Source organism: Pseudonaja textilis, chromosome Z (assembly GCF_049901715.1).
Source record: "Pseudonaja textilis isolate UNSWEBS1 chromosome Z, rPseTex1.2, whole genome shotgun sequence".
Classification (NCBI taxonomy): domain Eukaryota; kingdom Metazoa; phylum Chordata; class Lepidosauria; order Squamata; family Elapidae; genus Pseudonaja; species Pseudonaja textilis.
In genome coordinates this window covers 43,329,065-43,356,293 of record NC_142008.1, presented here as the reverse complement: position 1 = coordinate 43,356,293, position 27,229 = coordinate 43,329,065, and the positions used below count along the sequence as shown (strand labels likewise).

At 43.1% G+C, this 27,229-nt stretch overlaps 1 protein-coding gene across 1 annotated transcript in view; it reads right to left on the bottom strand.

Moving 5' to 3' along the window:
- KAT2B (lysine acetyltransferase 2B) overlaps nt 1-26,089 on the bottom strand; it is a 95,195-nt gene extending 69,106 nt beyond the window's left edge. Inside the window, 2 exon segments of the mRNA XM_026708177.2 lie at nt 25,561-25,655; nt 25,658-26,089. Of these exon segments, the coding sequence (XP_026563962.2) occupies nt 25,561-25,655; nt 25,658-25,889 (327 nt within the window). The 5' untranslated portion in view covers nt 25,890-26,089.
- Between the last annotated feature and the right edge of the window lie 1,140 nt (nt 26,090-27,229).

Genomic DNA, 27,229 nt, shown 5'->3' with positions numbered 1-27,229 from the left:
GAAGGGGCAGGAGGCGCCCCATAGAGGCCAGTTGTCTGGAAACCAGATCAGAAAAAATAAGTGGGACCGGAATGACATCGGTCTCTACCACTGGCTGACTAAAGATGGAGTCGTGGGGACCCCCCGAGGCTACAGGTTCAGGGGTAGGTGGGAGATCAGGCCTGAGATGTTTTTGGCCTTAAAAAGGATAAACCTAAACAGGTGCGGTTTAAACAACCCCACAAAGGTGGGCTGGTCCGGGGTGAGGCCTTCATCCTCTGACATCTCCCCCTCCATTGGGTCTGCCCCCGAGAGGGGTTCGCTGTAGATGATGGACCCTAATTCAAGGTCCTCCTCTTCCCCAAACTGGGTCGGATCCCCGTGTTCCTGCTCCTCCTCCTCTACCCCATGAGAGAGGCAGTTCCCTCTGGGAGAGTACCTAACCATGCGAAGCATCCGACCTGGAAAGCGATCTGACGGATGGAACCTGGGTTTCAGAGGCCGCAGGCCGAGGGGCCGGACCGGCCATCTGCTGTAGCCCTTGCGCAATTCCCTGGCGGATGGCAAACTCCATCCATGATCTCATATTCTCAGGGATTTCGGCCATGGAATGTTCCTGTGGTTCCTCCTGGCGCAGGCCAGCAGCAGTGGGGGTGAAAGTAGCTTCAGGAGCTTGTCTAGGCAGCGAGGCTGAGGATTGAGCAGGTGAGGAGGGGGGAGGAGGCTGTGAGGAGGTTGAGGGAGTGGCGGGAGGAGGGGCCAGAGGCACGGAGCTTGACTCTCTAGACCGCCTGTCTATTTCCCTCTCCAATGCCTTGTGGCGTCTGAGGGCATCCCTCTGTGAGGCTTTGGAGGCCTCCTGTGCCTGTTTGCGCAGGTAGTGGGTTTTGGATTTGGCCTTCAGAGAAGGGCCACGTGAAGAATTGTCATCTGCCATCTAGAAGCTGGAAAAAAAATTATTTAAATTAGTATGAGATGGTTGGCTCGTCTGAGTGCGACCTACACCAAGGCCAGGTATCACAATGGTTGTTTCACACCCCCGTTTTAGTGAAAAAAAATTTATTTGATTCTTGTATTAGCTCTATTTATTTATTTATTTATTTATTTATTTATTTATTTAATTTGTTGAAGCTGGGATTATAGCCCAATCAGTTACAATGCTTCTGTTACTAGAGCGGTTTGATTGCTCCGAGGGAGCGGCAGTTGTGCGTGCAGAGCCAATTAGCCAAAAGAACGCCAGGCCTGTGAATAATAGAAAGGCCTACAGCAGCTATCCCCCAGACGAAATCCGGGGGGGGGGGTGAGAAGTGAGGTGCTGCTACGTCGCCAGCTGAGAACGGCTGCGGAGCCAACGGACCTTATGGGTGCTCGAAAACCCTCGAAAAAAAGGCCCTGAGGGAGCGAGCTACAGCTTTAAGCAGTCCCTGGGGAGCTGCTTAGTGAGAGATTGAATCAACGCAGTCCAGCTAAACTGTTAGACAAGGCCCCAAAATGGCATCGGCCACATGGCCGCGCCCAAAATGGCGGCCGCGAGTGCACGAGGGGCTATCAGCGGCGGTTACTCTCCCAGAGATGAAGAGGCCTATGCAGGCCCAAGAAGAAACGGGAGGAACAGGGGGAATAATCACCCCTGATTACAGGCGTTCAATGGGGGGGAAACACCGAAACGAGGCAGGAACGAAAGCGGCGCTCAGCGGTAGAGCGAATGAAGCGGTAGGCAAGGAGTGGGGGGTGCCAGCAGCTCGACACGCGCTGGAAACTTGCCCAAGGTAAAGAAATTAAACTTCCCCCTTTCCCAGGATGGGGAAAAACTCCCTTAGGGAGTTGTAGGCCCCAGGGCAACTGCGCATATAAGGAGAATCAAAGGTCCAACCTGAATAGAAGTCCTGTTTGAAGAAAAACCTGAATCGGCCAAGAGCTAAGAGAAAACACAGCCTGACTGTCTCGAGGCTGAGCAAAAACTGGGGAACGCTACGAGGGACCACGTGATGGGGAGGAGCATTCCTCAATTCAAGCTCAGCCTGTGAGAGCCGAGACTGGAGCACCTCCCATTCTGGTTGCTCGTAGCAGCTCTATGGAGAAGCAGGCAATCTATTATGGAGTTGGCGCAGCCACCATATGGATGCCCTCTTGAAAAAGGATGCTGCTGTTGAAGCCCAGAACCAGAATGTCAACAGAAGGCACTGCCAGGGCATTGTCCAGGGCTGTGCTGACGTTGTAGAAACACTTATCCAGAGAAGATGGGCGAGGACCTGCCGAAGGGGAAGCGCACTGTTCCTTGACCATGTCCAGGAACAAAGTGAGAGAAGGCAAAACCTCTGCATGCACTACAGGCTTGGAGAAGAGCGAATCCCCTTGGCTAGAGGGATTTCCTTGTGGCTCGGAAGCCACTTCCTCTGGCGACAGCTTGGCAGTGACCAAGGCCTTGCTGAGTAATGGCCTGAAGAGAGTAGGTTTGAAGACCAATGCAGAGGATGTCTGCTCTGGACGAAAATCCTCTTCCTCTGAAAATTTGGTCAAAAATCATGCCCTCTTCATGCTCTGAAAGAGAATCAGCCGCCTCCCATTCTGGTAGAGAAGAATGGACCCTGAGGTCCTGGGGCCTGTGTAAATCAGGGTGATGAGGCAAGGAGCTTATACATTGAGAAGGGAGAAGGGCCTGAACCCTTTCCAGAGGTCGAAGAATTTGCTTGAAGCCTTCAGCCAATCCCTGCCTAATGGCCAATGAGAAACATCATGGATATCCCCTGGTCTATGCTCAAAGGTAGAGGCAGAAGGCAGAAGGCCCGCTGCTGTGGGAGTGAAGTAGCTTCACGCCTAGATTGAGAAGAGGTTCGAGGCCTGGAGGGAGGCGGAGGAGCATAGGGCCCAGAAGCCTGTTGGAAATAAGGTCCAGATCTGTTTAGATCCTAAGGATCTGATTGTTCTGCAAAAGTCTCAGGAGACCAGGATGGAAATGCTCATAGATAACTTCTCCTCCCTGGGAGGCTTGGCTGGAGCCCACGGGTATCAACTGAAACATGCTGTAGTTGCACTCCCTTCTGTCGAATAGTTCTGTTGAACTGCCTCTCCAGGGCCACATGTCTGCGCTTCTCTGCCCTCAACTCAGCCAACTTGCCTTCTTAGGGACTAGAGCCTTAGCTCTGATTTTAGCAGCCACCTCCCTCTGGACTGATTGGGTGTGTTGCCTACGTCTTTTTCTCTTATTGGGCTTAAGAGACTGTTCCACTTGGGGGGGAAGCTCTGCCTGAGCCTTATCTTGCTCCATTTGTAGAATAAAGGCTCTTGCGTTGGAAAGAAACTGTTTAGATTTTTTTTTTTATTACATGGTGGAAGGCTTCAATCCAAGAGGGCCGCTGCCCAGGGGAAACAGGCTTCTTTCCTTAGGCTATAAGGAATCTTTCCTTAGGCTATAAAGAGCCCCGAGCGAAGTCAGCAAAGGAAAACGCAGCCGTCGGCCACACGCTGATGCTGTTAATCAGTTTGCCAATCCTTTTTTACGATCTCTCAAACCACAGGCATGGGGGAGGTCTGCAGACGCTGCCCAATTTGCATGCACAGTGCTCTGGCAACTCTGCTCCCAACGTTGCAAGAGAGAGAGCCCTGCTCTCCTGGAAAAGCAGCTGCCCAGATCCCTGGGAGTTGCTTGAAGCGAGGAAAAAAGTACTGAAGATCGCTGGTGATTGCTTTCTAACAGAACACTTTCAGAGACACAGCTACTGACTGAAAGGAGCTGAGTCAAAAGCTGGGGTCTCTCCCGGGGACTGGCTTCTATATCTTAGTATAGACTCAGCCAAATGACATCATAGGAAGGAGTCAACCCATACTGGGCTCTCGATGCAGCATGGAGGAAAAAAAACCAAATACCAACCCTCCTCCTACATGAATATTTAAAGGTGGCTGCATTTTTATATTCCCTACTTTATTTCTAGATTCTTTTTAAACAATAAATAAGGCAGAGTAAGAACTCATATCAAGGCCTCCCCCCTCCCAATTTCAGGACAAAGGAGAACTTATAAACTTTAAGAGTAGTGCAGTTCCAGGTCATTTAAAGATTAAAATAAGTTCTTTGAATATACTTATTTTAGAAGGATTGGAGCAAAGTTCACATCACCTCTCATTAATTAAGACAAAAGGTTTTAGACTTTCTTCAAAGGCAGTAAATAACCTTCAAACACAACAATCTCCCTTCGATTATACACTCCAATAACCGTTGTTTTCTATTCAACACTGAGCACTTTACTTTTCAGAAACCTAAATGACATCCCATGGAGCACTCTTGAGTCTTTTCTTTGTCACCCCAGGTTTCAATAAAATGGCACATTTCTCCTTTTAATTAGAATTAGATGCATGAAATTATATTGTGAAAGCACTGTAAGGATATTCGGAAGGAAAATATTTAGTGTCTCGCAGCTGACAGCATTGTATTGTATCATTCATACAGCAGTTAAAGTTGTATATAAAATAAGAAATAAATAACAGGAAAATAAATCACAGTATCTAGGGCTGCAGTTATACATAAAAGAAATGCACTGTTTGTCAAACAGAATTCAGATGGCAAATTTCATTATAGTAGAGGGTTTAGCTTAAAACCCGTTAATTTCCAGTTTTATAAAAGCTATTATACTTTACTCCAGATTATTTAGCTTGCAGAAGCCAACTGTAGAACTAGACCGTAGACAGAAAAAAAAATCAAGGTATAGTTAGCACAGTTGCAAAACAGTAACTCAGAAGCATCAAATGTCCTCAATAAGATAACATCTGGAAGTTTGTTCTTGATTCTTTTCTTTTTCTATGGGTATTTAGTTCTCCATTTTTGTACATTTCACAGGAAATCTATTTTTCCTAATTCTTATGAATAACATGAGATTTTGTTATTGCTATCATTAAACTGTCTGTTTTCAGAAATGTTTCCTATTCAAACCATTAGCTAGCAATGGAACATACCTATCTTAAGCCTATCCCTGATATATTATTTGATATATTATTTATTTAATATATTTATATTATTAAATATGTTCAGTCATGTAAGTTATTACAAGTTCTTTTCTTTATCCTCAATCTAACACAGACAGTAATAGGGTGTTGGTGCTTACCTGATACGCCCGTTCTCTTTGAGCTGCGAAGAGCATCCAGGATTGGGAGATGCTTCAGTCTCTGCATTCGTAGGCTGAGCTTGAATTGAGGAACGCTCCTCCTCCTCGTGACTCCTCCGTAGCATTCCCCAGTTTTTGTGAAGACGAGAGGAAAAACAGGTGCTCTCATCCCTACTACCTAAAAAGGGGTTCCTTGGCTGAAACTAGGTCCCACCAGATGGAAAAAAAAGGGTGGGCCTGGATGCTCTTCGCAGCTCAAAGAGAACAGGCTTATCAGGTAAGCACCAATGCCCTTTCTCCTATGAGCTGCTTCGAGCATCCAGGACTGGGACATACCAAAGCTTGGCCCATCCTACAGGAGGTACTCCGTCTGGTCTGGAATCTCCTCAGGGTCTCTAAGGACCCGTTGCAGAACCCGTCTGCCAAATGAAGCCTCTGCAGATGCAAACACATCGATTTTATAGTGCCTGATGAAAGGAGATGAGGAGGCCCAAGTCACCGCCCGGCAAATTTCGATTATTGGTGCCTGGGTGGCCCAAGCTGCCGACATTGCCGCACTCCTAGTTGAGTGTGCAGTTATGCCTCTGGGCACCTGCAGGGCCTGGGACTGATAAGACTTAGCTATGGTCGCCCTGATCCAATGGCCTACAGTGGACGGTGACACCCTATGACCCTGTGTTTTGGGTTGAAAAGAGAGGAATAAGGCCTCCGATTTTCTGAAGGGTTCTGTGCACTTGATGTAGATTCGCAGAGCGTGCCTTACGTCACGTTTATGCCATTGCCTTTCCTTTTCCTGAGATGGCCTGAAGTTGGGTTAATTTGAAATTTGCTGCACCATCTACAGAAAATGGCCCATGTGGCGTTGTAGATTTGGATGGTTGAGGGCCGTCTGGTAGCTAGGATGGTGTCAATGACCTTGTTGGAGAGCATTTCACTCCTCAAACGGCTCCGCTCAACCTCCAGACGGTTAGTTGAAACCATTGAGGTTCCGGATGTCGGAGGGGCCCCTGAGATAGAGAGATCCTGTCTGGTGGAATCCTCCAGGGAGGGGCCACTGAGAGGGTGCAGAGGTCCGCAAACCATGGCCGTCTGGGCCAGCGAGGAGCAACTAGGAGCACTTCCACTTTCTTGTGGAGCAACTTCTGAATAACCTTGGGTATAAGAGCTAGAGGGGGGAATGCGTATAGGAGCCCTGTGGGCCATGGGCAGTGGAGCGCATTGTAATTCTCCACCCCTTGGGACGGGTACCTTGAGAAGGATCACAGGAGCTGGGCATTGAGGGGGGAGGCAAAAAGGTCCACCACTGGTTGTCCGAATATCCTTGCTGCTTCTTTGAACAGGGAAGGGTGGAGGCGCCACTCTGACTGATCTATGGTGGCCCTGCTCAACCAGTCTGCTTGAGTATTTGATAGGCCCGATATGTGCTCTGCCTTGATGGACAAGAGGTTATTCTCCACCCAGCGACACAGGCACTCAGCTTCCTTCATTAATTGTACTGATTGTGTGCCTCCCTGTTTGTTGATGTGGGCTTTGACTGTCATGTTGTCTGTTAAAATGAGAATGTACTGCCCGTGTACCTGGAGGAGGAAGCTGCGCAGGGCCAGATGCACGGCACGAAGCTCCAGCCAGTTGATGCTGCATGCCTGTTCTATTGCAGACCATCTGCCCTGGGATGTGAGTGACTGGGCGTGGGCGCGCCATCCATATAGACTGGCATCTGTGATGATGGTCAGTCTTTGAGGCTCTTTGAAGAAGCAGCCTTTGTTGATGACCGGTTTGGCCCACCAGAGAAGGGACATGAGGACTTTTGGAGGTACCCTGACCGTGAGTTTAGAATTGCTTCTGCCGGATCTCTGGTACGGGAGCAGGAACTACTGGAGGGGCCTGGTGTGAAGATGGGCCCAGGAAACAATAGAAATGCAAGATATCATTTTACCCAATAGTTTGGATAACTCCAGGAGGGGTACCTTCCTACAGAGCCTGATTTCCCTAACCAGTTTTTGAATACTAAGTAGTCTATCTGAAGACTGGTAGACTTTGCCCTCCACCGTGTAAATGACTGCCCCTAAGTGAGTTATTCGGGTAGATGGGGATAATTGGCTCTTTTTCCAATTTATGAGGAAACCATGTTCGTGGAGAGATGTCAAAGTGACCTGTGTGTCCCTCACTGCTTGGTGGGTAGAGGGGGACAAGATTAGAATGTCGTCCAGGTAGCATTGGAGACGAATGGGAATATTCCTGAGGTGAGCAGCCAGTGCTGCCAGGACCTTGGTAAAGGTTCTGGGGGCGGAGGCCAATCCAAAGGGAAGGGCCACGTATTCGGAGTGGTGATTGTTATAGCAGAACCTTAAGAATTTGTAGTGGGAGGGCCGAATTGCAATGTGTAATTGCAATCCGTCAAGTCTATGGACGTGAGCACGTCCCCGTGCCTGATGCCCAGGAGTATCGACTGCAAAGTGTGCATCTTGAATTTCCGGTATGTTAGGAAGCGGTTAAGTCATTTTAAATCTAAGATCAGTCTCCACCACCCCCCGAGTGTTTTGGTACAACAAAGAGGTGGGAGTAAAAACCCCGACCTCGTTGCTCGGCCGGCACTGGTTGAATGGCTCCTATGTTTAGGAGATGCTGGATTGTGGAGTCCATTAGACTACGCTTGACCGGATCTCTGGAAAGGGGGGATGACATAAAGAAATTTGGGGGAGTGGATTGGAACTTGAGGGCGAGGCCAAATCTATTGGTGTCCCTGACGCAAGAGTCAGAGGTAGAGGAATCCCATTGACTAGCGAATGATTTGAGACGTCCGCCAATGGGGAGAGTGTCCTTTGATCTATCTCGGATGTCAGAAGGGCCTTCTACTGGCTCCCCGAAAGGGTCTCTTATATTGACTGCCCCTCCGTCTCCTGTCTCCCGAGTTGGCTCTATCCTGGGGTTGACCTGACCTGAACGATGGGGGCCTCTGATACCTGGGGGAGAAGGGAGCCTGATAGAAGGGCCAAAAGGAACTCCTCCAAAAGGGCTGGGAGGTTCTGAAGTCTGACCGTGTGAGGGAAGGAAAGATTTTTTTCTTACTACGGGTCTCCATCAGTAGGGGGTCCAGGGAAGGGCCAATAGTTTGTTTCCTACTATGGGGGAGGAAGCCAGCTTGGCCTTGTTCTTAAAGTCTGCTTGCCAGTGTCTCAGCCATAGTAGACGGCGGGCTGAGACATGGGAGGAAATTGCCCTTGCAGAAAATTTAACGGCGTGGTAAGTGGCATCAGCCAAAAACTCGGCTGCCGCGGTGAGTTTGGCAATGTCCTGGTGTGTCCTGATGTTGGATGTGTTGTTTGAGCTGACGGAGCCATCGAATGGATGACCTTGTAAAAAAAGAAGCGGCCGTACCCGATCTGATGGCCCAAGCATCCAACTGATGAGCCCTGCGCAGGGCCAGCTCGGCCCGCTTTTCTTCTGGCTTTAGGACTTCCAGCGCATCAGTCGGAGTTGAGGAGGATGCCAGGCCCACTATGGGCTCGTCTACCTCAAGGATGTTTAACAATTTTGAGAATCCTGGATCCAAATTAAAGTATTTTTTGTCTTGACTAGAAGGGGCTGGGAGCACCAATGTAGATGCTAGTTGCTTTCGCACTAGGTCGGTAAGGATGGGTGGAGCTGGGATAGTCTCAGCCTCCACAACGGGTTGGTTAAAAATGAGATCCTCTGGCTCCTCCGTTGAAGGAGCGGGGAGGTCTGTTGATGGTTGCTTAGTTAGATCTGAAATGTTCTTGGCCTTAAATAACAAGGATTTGAACAGGTGGGGCTTGAATAAGCCCGCAAAGGCGGGCTGGTCAGGGGTGAGCCCCTCGTCCTTGGACATTTCACCTTCTAGAGGATCTGCCTCAGATAGGGGCTCACTATAGTGGACAGACCCCAAATCAAACTCGTCAGGATCCATGAATTGTTCCAAGTCCCTCTCCCCCTCTATCTCCTCCTCCTCCCGCTCCTGAAGGGGGGTCTCCCTTTGCAGGGGTACCTGAGCCTGGTGTTGGTGCAACCTGGGTAAGGACCTCACTGAGTGAGACTCCTGGTCAGAAGCCGCTGGAAATTGACTAGGCCCGGTTGCTTGCTGGATTCCGGCTGCTATTCCTTGGTGAATAGCCAACTCCATCCAGGATCTTATTCTTTCTGGAACCTCCTCAATGAGAGATTCCTCTTGATGGAGGCCAGCTGCTGTAGGGGTAAAGGTGGCTTCTGGAGCCCTTCTAGCCGATGTGCCCGGAACCAGCGTCTGAGGTTCCTGTGAGGGTAGGCTGCGCCTGGTTGAGAAGGAAACATCTAGCGGAGGGGGTTGAGCAGAAGTGGAGGGACTGGAGGATGGAAGAACCTGAGGCACCTTGAGTGCTTCCTTAGCCCGTTTGTCAATTTCTTTTTGGAGGGCCTTATGGCGCCTTAAGGTGTCTCTCTGGGCAGCTTTGGAAGTCTCTTTAGCCTGCTTGCGCAAGTGATGGGTCTTAGCTTTTGCCTTCAAAGAAGGTCCTCTGGAAGAGTTAACATCTGCCATTTTAGTTATTTGTATATATTGAAATAATAGGCTGAATCAAAATAAGGCGGTTGGCACGCCCAGGGACCTCTTCTGGGTAAGAACGGTTGCCCGGATAAGATATTTCACGCCCCTTTTTTTGTCCTTTTTATTTTATTTTGTGTGTGTGTGTGTGTGTGTGTGTGTGTGTGTGTGTGTGTGTAAGGAAACCAATGAGTCGTACCTCAGTGATAATATTTTAATGGGTTAAAATATTATACTGCCAGCATATGAATATATTATTATTATTATTATTATTATTATTATTGGAGTTATTATTATTGGAGTTATTGTATCCTTGCTCCTAGGATAGAAAAAGAATGCCAATCAGCCAAATCTCGAACGCTAAGGCCCAGAGAAGGTAAATAGGGCCTTCAGCAGCCTCCCTGCACAGGCAGACACAAGGCCTGGGTGCTTGCTGCGCCGCTGAGGGAAATTTGTGGGGGTCAAGCCAACGTGCTTTCAGAAATAACATCGAGAGTAAAACTAGCCAGCTGAGGTTAAAGGCTGCGAAAAAGAAAAACAGGCAGGATCTAGAATTTTCAATTTAACCCCCACTCGCAGCAGTTAAAGTTAGAGAGAGAAACTAACTGGAGCGTTGCCACAAGGTGACTTTCAAAATGGCATCCGCCAGTCACTCGGGCGATCGTCGCGCCACTCAGCGGCAGTTTCCCGCCAAGGAAAGCAAAGCCGAGGCTCTAATTGAAGAGGCGGCTAAGGAAGGGAGGAATTAGCCCTTCCGCTTCAAAAACGAAGTTCGAGGGTGGGGGTGAATCAGCAGTATGACTCAGGACGGAGCAATACGAGCCACTAGATAAATGAAAGAAAAAATTGAATGAAACGAAGCGGCAAGGAAAAAGGAAGGCAGAATGGCGTTGGGGGGGGGATGGGGTAGTGAGAAGTCGCAACTGACCCGTTCAATGCCTGCCCTGGGGGCGCAGCTGCGCTTCCCCTAGGTGGATAGGGTGCCCAGGAAAACAATTGCGCAGAGGCTAAAGGGAGGTAAGTAAATCAAACCTGGTGAGGACTCTATGAATGTGAATCGTGAAATTTCCTGCTTTGGCCAAGGAGCTAGCAAAGAAACAGCCTGTCTCGCATGAGGCTGAGCAAGAACTGGGGAACGCTACGGAGGAGTCACGTGGAGGAGGAGGAGCGTTCCTCAATTCAAGCTCAGCCTATGAATGCAGAGACTGAAGCACCTCCCAATCCTGGATGCTCGAAGCAGCTCATAGGAGAATTTCAGAATCACATCGCCTAATTTTACAATCTTTGTTGCCATAGTTAACTAAATCACTGTAGTTATTAACTTAGTAACATGGTTGTTAAGTGAATCTAGTTTCCTCATTGACCTTGCTTGTCAGAAGGGTCGCAAAAGGTGATGACATGACCCTGGGACAGTGCAACTCAAATATGAGTCAGTTACCAAGCATCTGAATTTTTATCTCTTGACTGTGGTGAAACTACAATGGTCATAAGTGTGAAAAACAGTCATAAGTCACTTTTTTCAAGGCCATTGTAACTTTGAGAGTTCACTAAATAAACTGTTGTAAGTCGATGAACACTTGTACAGCAGGCATTCCTTGACCAACAAAAGTACCAATTTTGAGCAAAGTGTTAAACAGTGTTACATGGTTCATGAAAAAGGAATTCTAAAGGTTATATATGGCCCTCTGAAATGTCAGGTTATCCATTCCTGTTACATATGTTCTTGAAGGGCATCAGACAATGAGTTCTTCAGAAGGTAAGCAGTGCCATGATAAAAAGTAAAATAAAAAAATCTAATTGTGTTCATTTTACTATGATTAAAATTTCCAGTGCAAATTTTTAGAAGGGTGTCAGGGTCTCTACAAAAGGTTTCATATGCCACATCCTTCTTGGCTTAATATTGTGCTGTAAGATATAGACATGCAGAATAATAAAGCAAAAATCAAATCCTTACTAAATCAAGTGTACTAAATCATTATTCTAAATTGTCCATGTTATATTTAATGGAACACAACAAAATTTTTGAATATTTGTTAGCTAGTTTCATTTTGAATAAGAAATTTTAACATTGAAAATCTTGTAAAATTGGTAAACAAACAAGCCAACAACAGTAATTTAAAAATACCATGATGTTGCATTTAACAGTCAGTTACAGATTAAAAAAGAGTAAAGACACAACTCATATTATTAGCTATTTCTATATCACACTATATTATACTTAATACTTTTCAATTGTGTTAGCCTCTAACATAGGAGTGTTATCAGGGTTGTGGGGGCCGGAGTGGATGTGGCCAGCTCGACAGCACTCATGTCAGGGCCTCCTGTGGTAACCCAAGCACTTTGCCAGTGAAAATGGGCTACTGAGCTCCATTTTCAGCTGCAACGGCTTCCTGCAATCTTCTACCAGTGAAAAAGAAGTTTGGGAGGGTTGCCCAAGGCCCTCCTTAGCTCCATTTTTGCTGGCAGAGGCACCGCAGGCTGGTCTTTTGCTGTTTCCACGGTGGCCCTGCAGGCCAGCTCTAAGCACCTGATCCATCTGGGCTGGATGCGGGCTGCAGGCCTTGAGGTTGACAACCCTGCTCTAACACTATCTACAAATTGACAGCTAAGGAAAAATTTGACAGGTTTTAACATTTCTTTTTAAAATTAGTCATCTTTTAGTTCATCTTTTTATACTCTATATATTCCTAGTGCCTATTACTTGGGAACCGGGCTACATAAGCAGCAGGAAAGTATGCGCACACAACTCCACTTACATGAGCAGGTGTTCACACTTGCACGTGCACCTCCATTTGTGTGAGTGGTGGGCTCAACTGAGTTATGCACGCTCATGCTTGCACCTGCCACTTGTACAAAACCATCCCCTCTCTCTCCCCACTGGGCTGTCAAGCCGAAAAAGTCTGGGGACTGCTGGTATAAACAACTTTGGGGGTTGTCTCAGGTAGTTTCTTTGGTGGAGGGACCTGCCATGTCTCTTTTAGGGTAGCTCATTCAACTTTGGTCACCACCTGCTGCTCAGCTTTCACCTGTGGCTCCAAATGATTGTAATGTATGTAATGGCCACACTTTGGTAAACCAACTTAGCAGCAGGCCAAACTGGTCAAAGTAACTGATTAGTCCTCAGTCCTTGGTGAGTTAGTGACCTGTCTTTCATGTAGTTTGTCTATCACAGCGTGTAAAGTTTAGCTCTGGCAGAATCAACGGAGATGAGGTCTCCAGTCATAACAGTTGTCCAGATGTGGATTAAGGTCTCTTCTAAAAAAAAATGAGTATGTGCCTGTGCAACAGCTGCTCCAGTTAAAACTCTTGCACAAGTTTCAGTTGTGTAATTAATCTTTATCTATACTGCAATTCACCTCTGTTCCAAACTTAATTCATTGAACCCTGCAGTGATTGGGGAGTGGCAAACTAACAGAAGGAGAGGGAAGTTCTCTTTACAAATCTGCACATGGACAACCTTTGGACAATAGTTGCTTGGCTCAATACCCAGGACAAGAACACATCTGGAAGCATCCAAGATGCCTGGGCAGCCCTTTTTTAGGATAGCACTACCTACATCCACGAGGAGTTGATTATAAAAGATACCCTAGATATTGACTGGCCCCACAACATCTGGCTATCTTTCTGCGGTTGGCAAATCAGCTCCCCAGCAGTTAAGAATCAAGAAAAACAAATCAAAGAAAATTCATCATCAGAACCTGGAGTTTTCACCCATTTCTGGATAGACACAAGTTGTCAAACAAAGCCTCAAAGATGAACTACATTTATAGAAGCTGAACTTTGCTGTTAGAGCATTGATATTACCACGCTCAGTGAGACCAGGCTTATTGATGAGAATTCACTTTAGGAAGCATCAAATGGATATATGTTCTTTTAGAAAGGGAAACCACAGACTATCAACAGGACTTACAGAGTAGGTTTTGCAATTAAAACTGCTGCACTAAAAAACATTTCTACGTATGACCTATTCCAGACCACATGTGCACATACAAAGAACTGAAAGGTTTTTTAAAAAAACTTTAAGCCCTCAATATCATTCCCTCAAGTCCTTTTTACAATAGGTTTGCCTGTAAATAGCTCCCCACAAAGTTTTATAAAACGAAGTCCACAAGTTCAGCATGAAGTCAACCAAATACAAAATCTGAATCTAGGCACAAATCCAAAAGCACAATATCCAATGCAAGATACAAATTCAGAATCCACTCATGAATCCTGAGCCAGAGATGGTATTCTGGTGTTCTGACCAGTTCTGGAGAACCGGTAGCAAAAATTTTGAGTAGTTTGCAGAACTGGCAAATACCACCTAACTGGAGATTTAACAATATCCTTCCCCTGCCATGCCCACCAAGCCAAGCCCACAGAACCGGTAGTAAAAAAAAAATTGAATCCCACCACTGTCCTGAGTCCAAGTTCAGGGTCAATAAACAAAGGCAGACATTCACAAAGCCAGAATACATACACAACAGGAAATCAAATGGTTGTTTCTAACATCATGCTGCTCCACACATCAGGCTAAATAGATACACAATGGTGTAATTCATTAGGAGGGGTGAGGATGCCTTCTCACAAATAGCTGACCTTCATTGCACTTTCCTTGGTTTGGTCCTGCATGCTTTGGGATACAGTGGAGGAGGACATTCCTCCTCAATCCTGCTGACTGACTGAAGCTGCATTCCTTCTCCATCCTGTGCTTCTGACTGGTTCCTCAGCCCTCTAGTTGCAGCTACATCTCTTCCCTTTCTTCTTCAGCCAGGCACTTGTCCACTTGTTCCCTTGATGCTCCCCCCTCCCCAAGGTTCCTGGCCTCTTGTCTTCCACTGGCCTGTTCATTCACTGCTCAGAGACCTTGGTGTCTTCCTAATGCTCCTCCGCATTCTACTCCAAAATCCCCCAAATCAGCTCTTCCTCCTCATCTGAGCAATCATCAGGGGAAAACCATCACAACTCACTGGAATAAATGAATGTACTACTAGTATGAAGTTCCTCTTTCTCTCAGCAAGTCCTACTACACCACCACTATAATGCCTGTACGCCAACTCTCTCAAGTCCAGAAAGACAAAGAGATTTATATGGGCATCTAGAGCAGATTATTCAAACCCACCAGAACTAATCTGTCACTCTGGAGGACACCAAGGCCAGAATGTGAACAGAAAGTGACAACTGGGATGGAATCCTTGGAAGGCATGGATTAGCAAAATCCAACAATAAAGGCTTGCTCCTTCTGAGCAAGTGTGCTGAGCACAACTTGTGTATCACTAACACTATGTTCAGATTTACAAAAAAGTACAAAACAACCTCAGTGCATCCTAAATCTGAACACCGGCACTTATTTGACTATGTCAGAGCATGTCACTGCAACCATAAAGATGTTACCATTATCTGGGCCATGCAAAGCGCTGAGTACAGGACAGATTTCAGACTGATTTGGTTGGTCTTCAACTCTGATCAGGTTCTTTATCATACAAGTAGCCAAGGACTGTCAGAACATCATTTAACAGCAGCATGAAAAACCCAGGCCAAATCCAACATTTTCAAAATGTACTTGATAAAACTTTCTGGCAATTTATCACTTGTAGGAAATAGTTATGAAAATTGGATGCAATTCATAAATGTCATCACATAAGAGACTGCAACAATTGTATTTAAGACTAAAAACCTGGACATACCAAAACCTTCCCATGTCCAGAATAAGACCTTTGTGTTATATATAAAGGAGTCCAAAGTGCAAGAGGAACTGCAAAAAATAGAGGACAACTGGTGGCCCAGAAAGAGTGAACAGGTGGAATGCTATGCAGATATATATGTTACCAGTGTTTTTTAGCACCATGAAGGCATTTATGGTCCTTCTACATTAGGACACTCCCCCATATTGTCATCCGATAGGTCAGATCTGATCAAAGACCAGGAAGGATTGAAAAACTACTATAAATGTATTTAACTTACTCGGTAAGTCATCTTACAACAGATTCCTCACTTGCCAATCTTTCTCTATATCTGCTTCGATCCAGAAATCAATCTTACAGATGAACTTTAAAAAAAGACTCAGGGCAAGATGGTACAGAGCACCAGTCCCAAATGCCTTACAGGCATTCCAAGAAATCTTGGAAGACACTACACTCGCAGAGAAAATGTTTGACAACTTCTGTGGTGCTCTCATTGTGGTGGAATGTAAAATAAGGGAAGCAAATTAGATTAAGGAACTACAGGAGTATCAAGGTTTTTGCTTAGATTTTTCTGAACAGTCTTATCATTGTTTTGGAAAGGAACCTCCCAGAAGATACAATGAGGTTTTCTATTGAGCTGACTATGAATACATCACCTTCATTGACCTAACAAAAGCACTAGACACTGTAAACAAGGACCATCTCTGGACCATCCTAAAACCTTCTGGATTTGAGGAAATTTTTGAAGTAGATTCACCTACTCCATCATGGAATGATAGGACAGGTTCTTTACAGTGATACATCAGCTGCATTTGACATTTTCAATGAGGTGATGCAAAGTTGTGTCCTAACCCCATCCTGTTCAATCTCTTCTTCACTTACATGTTGTCATATGCTATACATGGGTTGGAGAATGTACAATAGATTCCAACTAAACTTTTCTCTGTAATTTACACGGCTTGAATGAATGGACAAAGTGACTCCACACAGTAATTCAAGGAACCCTTCTTTGATGATGTGTGCTCCTGGCATACAACAACAGTGATTACAGTTGATGCTGAAGAAATTCTCAGACACTGCTATGCTTTTCAGATTTACTATCAGCCTGAACAAGACTGAAGTACTTTTACCATCCTGTCAAATATCTTTAAAATATTTATAAAACCAAAAATCACTGCTGGTGACATCCAGCTGACAAAGGTAAATAGTTTCAAATACTTGGGAAGTATCATCTTGGGTCTTTGGACAAAGGAACTGACTCAAAGACCAGCAAAGCCAGACAGGTTCTGAAGCAGCTGCATACTAGACTATGTAATCAACACAACATCCATATCTCCATAAAGCAGAAAGTCAACAGACCAGTGGTTATCCCTTCACTCCTATATGAATGTAAACCTTGGACTATGTACTAGTAAAACATCAAACAATTGGAGAAATTTTACATGCATGTTTTCTGCTACATTCCTGAAATTCTTAGATAACACCATCTGGAGATCTTGGATTATACAAAGTCCACCAGCATTGACTCCCTAATTAACACAGCCCAGATTTACTGTGTGGAATACATCACCAGAATGAATGATCACTGTATACCTCACCAATGATATGGTATACTGGAAACTGGGAAGACACTTTGAGGACATCTATACAAGTGCTATGAAGATACTGTGAAGGAAATCGTACACCACTGTGACATCCAGCCAAGGGAATTACTAGCTGGGCTTGCTAACAGATCCGCTGATAGACCCTGTACTAAAATGCTTCCATCTGCTTTGAAAACAGGAAAAACTGATAGAAAACTGTTAAGTAGCACCACAGGATAACACCCATAATTATTACAATAGACTTCCAGTGTCCCAATTGTGCTAGTGTCTAAATCTCCAGACTCGGACTGCACAGTCACTTCCATGTCCACAGTGTGTCTTCTTTGAACTTGAAGGAGTATCAACTGATTAACTCTTACCTGCCTGCCTGCCTACCTACCCATCCATTCATCCATCCACCTACCTAACCTCCCCAGCCAACCCATCTGCCTATCAACACACATACAAACACACACACACACACCCTAACAATTTATATCTGCAATGCTTGTAGTAAGAACTACAACAGGATTCGCAGCAGAGAATTTGAATTTGAGTCTTCCCACCCTAAAAAGTTCCTTCTAGCTACTCATTTCAGACTCACATTTCACTCGCCAGAGGATCTGGTAAATATAGGAGCATTCTCTATATTACAAACAAGAATAAAATCTACTATTGGGTAACTTCCAATATCATTACATAAATTTTGTAATATTGCATTCACTAAGCTGAAATGTTTATGGAGAGTCTTATGCTAACCCATGCTGAAAAATAAATTACTGTGCATTTGTTTCATGAACATATTCTGCTATTATTTTCTTTTATTCCAGAGAAACAGTTTAAAACATATTTAAATTACTCTCCTGAAAAACTGTCGTGATTAATCCATATGGTTGCCACATTTTATTTACTGCTCATTCTTTGAATCAATATTGTGAAATAAAAGGTTAAAAATTATAATGCGTGATATTAACATATTGGCCTTGGTCCAGCAAATGATGAATCAAATTTTGAAAACACAGAAATAGGACTATATTGCTTGATACTGCTCAAATTAGGGGCCCAACTGCTTGCTACATTGCTCAAGATCTAGCATGTTTTAAAATGAGTTAGTGAGACAACATCAAAGGGCATTTAATTCAACAGAGTGATTTTGAAACAAAATCTTGTAAAAAAGGTCTACTTCTTCAGCCTAAAATATTTTTAAAATGTGCATGAGTTATGATCAGAAAGATGTGATGTTTAGTTTATGTTAGAATTTGTACTCAAAAAGTATTATAAAAAGGGATTCATCATTTCAAAACTACCAAATTATACTTAATTATTAAAATTGGAAACAGACATTCTGCTTCCCTACAAACATTTTTATTTCAATCCCGTTTCAAACAGCATGGTCAAATTAAGTCCCTCTATGAAGTGATAAAAAAGGAGTCTCTACAGATTTGATTTCCTCCCATGAAGTGGTACTATTTATCTACTTTCATTTGCATGTTTTCAAATTCCTAGGATAGCAGGAGCTGGGGCAAGGATAGGAGCTCAGCCCCAAAACATGGCACTTGGATCTTGAACCTGGGCCACCCTATCAAGGAGATAGGCAGTTCTTAAATAGGACAAAAAAATAAACTGAGGGAGTTATAATTAAAAGCATCAGGACTCTTCCTATTCCTACGTAGAAAATAACACAATAAGATTATTTTACACGAACTTCTATTCCTTTTTGACTGTTTCATAAAAAAAGTTCTCTGTTAGGTACAAATTTATAAATTATAATGTATTCTAATTAATTGGTAAAACAATTACAATTTGAGCCATTTTTGAGTTGGGATAAATCAGTTCTCTACATTTAATTGCTTTGAAAACCAGAATTTGAGTTGCATCTAATCTAAACCATCTAATGTGGCTTATATGATAGCTGATATCAAAAAAGGATAATGTATCAATGCAAAAGATCCCTATTCAATTGCTACTAAGGTTGTCTACCTTAAACTTTGCAAAATCCACAAAGATATGCAATTACCAAGTTGATATACTTAAAATGCTTTGAACAGCAACTGCCACTCAAATCATATGAGAAATCTCCAGAGATAATAAGAATGGTAGTCCAGAATATTTGGAAAAATAAATTTCAAAAGATTGGTTCAGACTTGTATTAACTAAGAGAAGCAATGAGCTAGTGGAGTTGGTACAAAACAGCGTCATTATTTCTACTTACTGTTTGACTAATTTAAACTGATCTGCATGTAGCTATAACAAATAATATAATTTAAGTTAAATGTGAGTTATAAAACTCTCAATCTCCTTTTTACCACCAAAAAACACCTTATTTAAAATTAAATTTATTTTTTAAGAATAAAATGAAATCAAGTGAGGCATAAAATCTGTAAGTTCTCAAGGAAATACTGGCAGGCCCAGCAGGACCCACAATTCCATGTTGAGGATCCAAGATATAAGAAATTACTAATATATCTGTGCAAACATGACCCTGGAGAGTTTGTCACCATATAATGTGTGAACAAAATCCCAGGAATTATGTGTGAAAAGAGTTTTCAGTTTTTAGGATGTGTTATATCTTAATTTTAAGAACAGAGTCCTTTGTTTTTGAATGAAACACACAAAAACATGACAGGTTTGTTCCTTCTTTTATTAAATGCCTGATAGGCAATAGCTGACTTTTTAAAATCATTGCTTGAAAAATTTACTGCTTAACAAGGTTATAAATATGTCTATATTCATTCTGGTTCATGTGAGTATGCCTGTATTTGAGTAGTAAGTGTGCAACTGTTTGAATTTATTTTATTAATATTTATTGTCAACCTCTTACTTATATTCCTTGCATTAAACTACAAAGCAAAATGAATTCTATTACTACTAATAGAGTGGGGCTTGGTTAAAAGTACTTGAAGTCCTTTATAAAGAGATATATTTATAATTATGTTTATAGAAGAATTGTCATTTTCCCTGTGACACTTTCTAAAGACAGATGTTACACTGCTAGCTTGTTCTTGCACACCTGGCCATATAATCCCAAAAAGGACACAAGTATAGTGATATAACTTTTTCATGCTTCAGGCTTAAGGATGAAATCATACAGTGGTCCCACAGTAATGGGACTGCTCTAGCAATTTCCTCTCACTGCTTTTTTTTTTTACTTTACACATAGGTACATACATACCATACTGGATGAGAGGTTAAAAAATGGCAGAAAGGAGTGGAGCTCATTAAGTCTCATTGAACTGAGTATAAGACTCCACTTTCCAGAACTGAACAACTATGGAGATGGGGGGGAGAAATTATTTTGCAGTTTCCCACTACTATGGCTGACCATATCAGACCAGTCTGAAAGGAAAATGGAATCTCTTGATATTCTCCAGAACAGCAAGTTCTGCATAAAGCTAATCTGTGGTTTTGTCAAAACTTTCTACAGACTTCATAAATCACAAATCACTTGCATTTGCTCTAAAGCAGTGGTTGCCAACCAGTAGGCTGGGAACCATTGATGGTCTGCCTGGCCACCGGGCTGCTTCTTTCCACTTCTTTCTTCTTCTGCTTTTGGCAAACAAAGCAGCAAAATTCTTTCTTTCTCTCCCCCAAACTCTGCCAGAAATGAGTCTTTGGGACCCTGCAAGGCATCCTGCTCCAAGAGGCTGTGCTGGCGTGACAAGTCTCACAAAGACTCATTTCTGGTGCAGTTTGGGGCAGAGAAAGAAAAGACTTCTGCTGCTTCTGCTGCTTTCCTTGCACGAAGCCAAAAGTCTCTCTCTCTCTCTCTCTCTCTCTCTCCCTCCCTCCCTCCCCCTGAGAACAGATCTGGGGATGGTATCCTGTGATCCCAAATAAAGAATGATTGATCATAGGAAAACGGGGTGGGGAATTTTCGTGCAGACTTTTTTTGGGATTTTCCCAGGGTCTCTGCTGCTTTCTGCAGATTCCCTGGGAAAATGTGAGCAAGCCACCATCAGTCAAAATTCATATTAGTGGTCCGCGGGATTTAAAATTATGAGTTTGATGGGCCCTGAGGTCCAAAAGGTTGGTGACCTCTGCTTTAAAGAATCCTGAGATCAAACAGTAGTATGTGCATTTAATAAAATGTTCTAAAAGGAAAAGGAATGACTAGTACCTGTGCAATGCAGGTAAATGGATGCCTCCATAATTAAAAATGTGTTGTTCAAAGCAAAGTAAAATTTATTTCTCCAAAATATCCAACCATATAATCTCTCACATACAACTCTATCAGGTTTTAATAAAGAAAACAGAATTTAATTATGAGACGAATATGTACATCTCTCAGAAAGTGAAAGTAACTGATCAACAAAAATTAGAGCAAACAGCTTATTTCTATGAGCACATATAACTGGAATTAAAATAGAATATCTACTTTGATACGTCTTTGTCCTAAAGTAAATAACTAATAATTAAGTATAAGCAAATGAAGCTACTATAAGTGAATATACAGGTAGTCCTCCACTTGCAAGTTCCTTTAGTGACAGTTCAAATTTAGGTCACTAAAGCAACTTATGACCATATTTCACGCTTACGACCTTTCCAGCCTCTCCATGATCATGAAATCAATATTCAGACACTTAGCAATTGACTCATATTTATGATAGTCAGAGTCCTGGGATCATGTTATCATCTTTTGCAAAAAAACCAATGGGAAAACCAGATTCATTTAACAACAATGTTATTAATTTAACGACTGGAATTATTCACTTCACAACTGGGGCAAGAAAGGTCATAAAATGGAGCAAAATTCACTGAACAAATGTCTCACTTAACAACAGAAATTTTGGCTCAATTAAGTCCTTGACTTAAGGACTATATGTACTGCTTTCTAATTCAGTCCTATATATACCTCCTCCTTTTTCCTAACTTTCTTAGAATTAAATTTTAAATTATTCTTTATGCCCCAATAAAGTATTATACACTATCAAGTAATTATACATGCAATATATTTTTCAAATTGTATAATTCTGCCAATTTTATTAACTTCTAATAATTCAGTGTCACTTTTACTATCCAATGAGGACAATTATTAATTTCAAAAAAAAAACATTTGTCCATTTTTAGTTAGTATTTCTTTACTGAGTATCATGATCTTTTAAGATCAACTTTTAAGGAAATTTCTTGTGATGATAAGTCATCAGATATTAGATTTTCTGCACTGGAAATAATGTTGATAGTTACTTCAAGCAGTTTATGTTATACTTATCAATGTTTTGCTTAAAACACAGGCACTTAGATATGTATTGTTATACAGTCTTTGCGTTCCATAAAGCAATTTTTTGTAGCAAAAATCAATCATTTTCTAAGTATTTATCAACGACTGTTGCAAATCTCATTTCCAAAATAATGCTGTTTTTACATTCATATAGTTACAGATAGTCCTCATAACAATTGGAAGTCCAATTGAACCCAAAATTTCTGTTACTAAGTGAAACATTTGTTAAATAAATATTGTCCCATTTTACAACTTTTCTTGCTACAGTTAAGTGAATTGCTGTGATTATTCATTTAGTAACATGGTTGTTAAGTGAATCTGGATAGCCATTGACTTTGCTTGCAAAAGAACACATGACCAAGAATACTGCAACTGTCACATCTGAGTCAAATTGACAAGTGGCCAAGTTTTGATCACATGACCATGGAGATGCTGCAATAGTTGTTAAGTGTGATCATAAGTCACTTTTTTCAGGGCTGTTGTAACTTTGAAGTCACTAAGTGAATTGTTGTATGTCAAGGATTAGCTATATTAAGTATAGCTTAAGTATTCCTTGTCAGTATACTGAATCATGCTAGTTGAATATTTAGTTTAGTTTACTTGCTCAGATATGCTTGCTACTTCTATTGTTCCACTGTAATGAAATATTTTAGAGGAATTCTCTCTGGTTTCTTTAAATAGTTGAAGTAAAGTGCTGAAATTGATATTAGCTTGTTATGTGACCTTGAAAAAATGAGTTTGAGTGTCCTGCCTTTGTAAACCACTGCTGGGTTGGATTAAGCAATGTGAAATTCATTTCCTTTGATTTTTAAAGAGATTAATACATGAATTTGCTTTGACCATTTTTTTCTGAACATAAGAGGCATCTAACAATGAATTTGCTTTGTTAGAAGCCTCATGTTCAGAAAAAAATAGTTACAATAATTTGGCTGTTGGAGATGTAACTCAGGAGTTGAAACATTAATGAATATGAACTGGTTTTTCCTATTTTTATAGCATTTTAGGTTAATATGAAGACTTGATAACAAGACTCTGGGGGATAATCACTCCACATGAAAGACATTTTTTTTCTTTTTTTCTGGCTATATTCCTACTTTTGGGAATTTATACAGAGATGATTGTGGATTTTCTAGTGATAGTATTAGTTAAACGAATTATAGCACAAGATAGGAAAGAAAAATATCCCCTTGTTCTTTTTTTAATTATAAAAAATAAGAATCTTTTAGCAACATGGTCAAAGTTCCGACTGTATTTATAACATAGTTTCTATATCATTTTTAAAAAATTGTTACACTTATCACCTCTGAGGTGGTGTTTCATCTTTAATACTATTTTATATACTTATGAAATAAAAAAATAAAAGCATTACATAAAATCTGTTCAAAGACAAGGAATATAAAAGCGGAAAACAAGAGCCTTGGAAGATAAAAATTCAAACTCCCATTGAACTGAACTGTCTCGATGGTATTACGCCTGTCACCTCCACTCAGACCTACATAGTATATGGTGCTATGAGATTAAAATGAGAAAAGGGAAGAATCCACACAATGAGCAAAATTTCTTCAAGAACTGTAACAGGATAAATAAAAGCTCTGCATGGCTTTATTTGACCTAGCTTCCTTTTGCAGTAATAACATTGATATAAACAGAGAGAAAAAATCCTTTCAATGTGTTTCCAGGCTGCTGAGCTCTTTCTAACCTCACACAATTGGTAATCCACTTTTTTGTGTGTGTGTCAGAGTTCTTGTCAGCCATAGGCTGCAGAAGGAACAAGCCACAATCCCCACCTCCTTCTGCTGCCATCCTGTCAAAACAAAGGCTCTGTTGCCAAGATTTGGCAGAAGGAAGTGGGTGAACAGGAGGAGCTATAACTGCTTGTCTCCAATCCAAGTATCTCTTTTACTCTCCTCCTCTCACATTTACTGGCACTACACTACTCAATAGGGAGTGCTGGAATGGCTTTCTTGCAAACCTCCCCTAATGAAAAAAAAATTAAAAAAAATCAGGAAGCAGAATTGTTTATCTCTTAACAAATATACAGTGAGTGTTTAAAGCAGACTTTGGTTTTGTGCCAAATATTATGTTTACAAGAGGAGCAATTGAAACAGCATTTTACCAAGTAAAAATAACACAATAAAAACCAAAACTGGCATAGCCTATTGGGGTTGAGTTTTCTTGACTCTCTGTGTTAGTTTGCACTGATGTTCTGCTTAGTTTCAGCAATGTGTGACTGCTTCCAAAATAGTTTATTTTCTTAGTACTGCAAAGAACAGGAGCAGAACTGTACAAACATTCCCTCTTAATGCACACATACATCTGTGTTCTCCTTGTTAAAAACACTTCTTCCAAAATATCACTAGGAATATGCATAGTAAAAGATGGACCTTTAAAAAAATCAGATTGATGATGGGATTGTAAGCTAGTAGATACAAAGAGGAAAAACAACTGTGATATAAATCAGCAGTGTTAAAAATATAGAGTGGAGCAGGTAACCTACTCCCTAGCTTGATGCCATCCAGATTTGTAGAGATGCAATTTCCTTTATTCTCAGGATTGCTGTGATTGTAATTATCAGAAATCATTTGAAGGACACCAGGTTGGAGAAACTTATTCAAGAGCAGCAGAACAGAAATGAGTCACGTGGAACAATGACAAAAGATTCAAGTGAAGAAACTGAGCTAAGCTTTGCAGAGACAAAAAGCAAAACAAAGCCAGAGAAAGGTAAACTGAAAAATACTGCTGTGCAGAGATTACAGAGAGGTAACCAAAGGTGTCACCACTGAGCAGTTGAACAAAGGAAAGGGGGGTTGATCTCTGATAATTGTTATATGGGCTAAATTTTAGCACCTTTTGCATCTTGCCAGAGTTGAAACAAATGAAGTGAAGATCTAGTGAAGATCTGACCAACACTTTAAAAGTTTTTACCCTAAATATTCACAGTTGTTCCATACAAGAACAATTTCTAGGACAGTTTCATTTTCAAGCAATTTAATATCTGACATCTGATATTTTTAAAGACGATGTAGTATTTTGCACACAGAACTCCAATTGATGCAATAGAATTTTATACCGCAAATTAGAACCATGAATGTATGCAAGGGGAAATAATCAGAATTGCTCTTTATAAACCACGCAGATATACACGAATAATTGAGCAGAAAACTATTTTTCCAATTGGAAAACAATTGCCACGCTAAACACCAATAGGAAGTTCAGCGAGAAACCGCATACGCGTACCCTGAAAATGACCACCGAGCCAACCGCTGCGTTTTAGAGCCTATTTATTTCGTTAAAAGCACCGGCTGCAGTCCCAGTGAACCACTCCCGCACCTCCCCTTCTGACGACAATTATAAACTGCAACAGCTACATTTTTGGGCGCCCCCTAAGGGCAAGCAGCAAGTGCGGCGACCTCTGTGCTGGACGTCGATGCAATCCCTTAATCTTGTCTGTTTTTCCTCCCCAACCCTAAGGCTGGCTGGGTACCTTGCAGGCAGAGTATACTCCCAGCTTCTCTAGCTTCTTGGCGCGGGGTGCAGAGCGAAGCTGTGCCTTCTTCCCCGCGATACGAGCCGAGCCGAGCCCCCGCCGCTGCTGCTACTACTACCACTTCCACTGCCTCCTCCTGCAGGGCTCTCAGCAGTAGCAGCTGCGGCAACAGCGATAACAGCTCGGGCGGGACCACAAGCAGGCAACCCTCCAGCGGCCGGGGAACCCTGCTGCAGTGCTCCGGCCCCGCCGCCGTTGCCCCCAAGACTTGCTCCTGCTGCCGCTGCAGCGGTAGCTCCAAGCCCGGCCGCACCAGCCTCAGACATGCCGCAGCAGCGCGGGCCGCGGGAGGCTCGGCTCTGTTGTGACCGACGCCAGCCCCTGCTCCGTGCCCGGTTCAGCGCGCCCGTCGAGCGCTCTGGACCCTCCCCTTTCCCCGCTTTGCAGCCGCCGGCTGCTCCCAAGGAGGGAGGGGACAGGCCGCACCGCGGGCGGGTCCTGCTGGGGAAGGGAAGAGAAGGCGGAGGCGAGGCGCCTGTTAAGAAGACACTAAAGGGAGAAAGACGGACATGTTCTTGCAGCTTGGCGCGGTTGTCCCTCTTGGCGGAAAGATCCCGCTGCAGACATGGCCTCCCTCGCTTAGGTGCCAAAACAGTGGCGCCTCCAACAGCTCTCCCCTAGCAGCATATTCACGGCCAAATAATCTTCGAAAGTCCATTTTTGTGCCCCAGGACGGGCATCGTACTTCTTGGTGCCCTGCGTGCGGTGCCCTGCGTGTGGCGCCCATGCCCAGAGATCGTATTTCGGAGGACGGGGCTATGATGGCAGGGTGGAATGGAGTGGGTTGGGTTGGCGAAAGCCCATCTGCTACAGAATCCAGGTTTCTTCAGTATGTCAGGAAATTTAAGTCCTCCTGGGACGAGGACTTTAGATGTCCCGTGACACACCAGCTTATGCTTTAATAAATCTCTGGCACTCTACCTTGTCACAGAAATCGTGAGCGCGGGCGCGCGCACCGATGTTTGCTGCGGAAAGCTACCACTCGGAGGCGAAAGTGAGAAGTTCCCTCCGTACGTGCCACTTCCTCAAAAGGTAGAGAAAGGGGCGATCCTGGCCCACAGCAGACTTAAAGGGCCTCTGGAGCTCTGGACGGAGGCCTTTGAATGATAACAGCTGCGTCGCGCTTGTTTCCACCCTTGGTTGCGCGCCAACTACTGTAGTGGTGACAGTCAAACATGCGCTCCCGCCTACATAAGTTACCTCGTGGCCTTTCCTTTGCTTCCAAAGAGCACAGAGCAGTCTTTAGGATAAAAGAAAGTTCACGGTTCGCCCATTGCTTCATACATTGATTTCTGAAAAAGTTGTTGGGTTACAAAGCAAGTTGGCAGACCTATTGAAAGTAAATGCTGAAGAGGCACCTTAGAGGAGGTTCAACAGCCATTGCTACCTTGGCTTGGATTAAAGAAGTTAAAACTGGTTAAAACAGCAGGAAGGAAAAAGTAGCTAGCAATAAAAAACCTCTTTACTTCACCTTCTTCCCTACCAACTTTTTTTAAAACCTCAAGAAAGAGAGATGAGATATATGTTGGAGAAAACCAGCACTCTTGCTAACAAACTTAGCCATTCACTGAAATGATTTACTGGAGAAGATGGCATTAAGATGAAC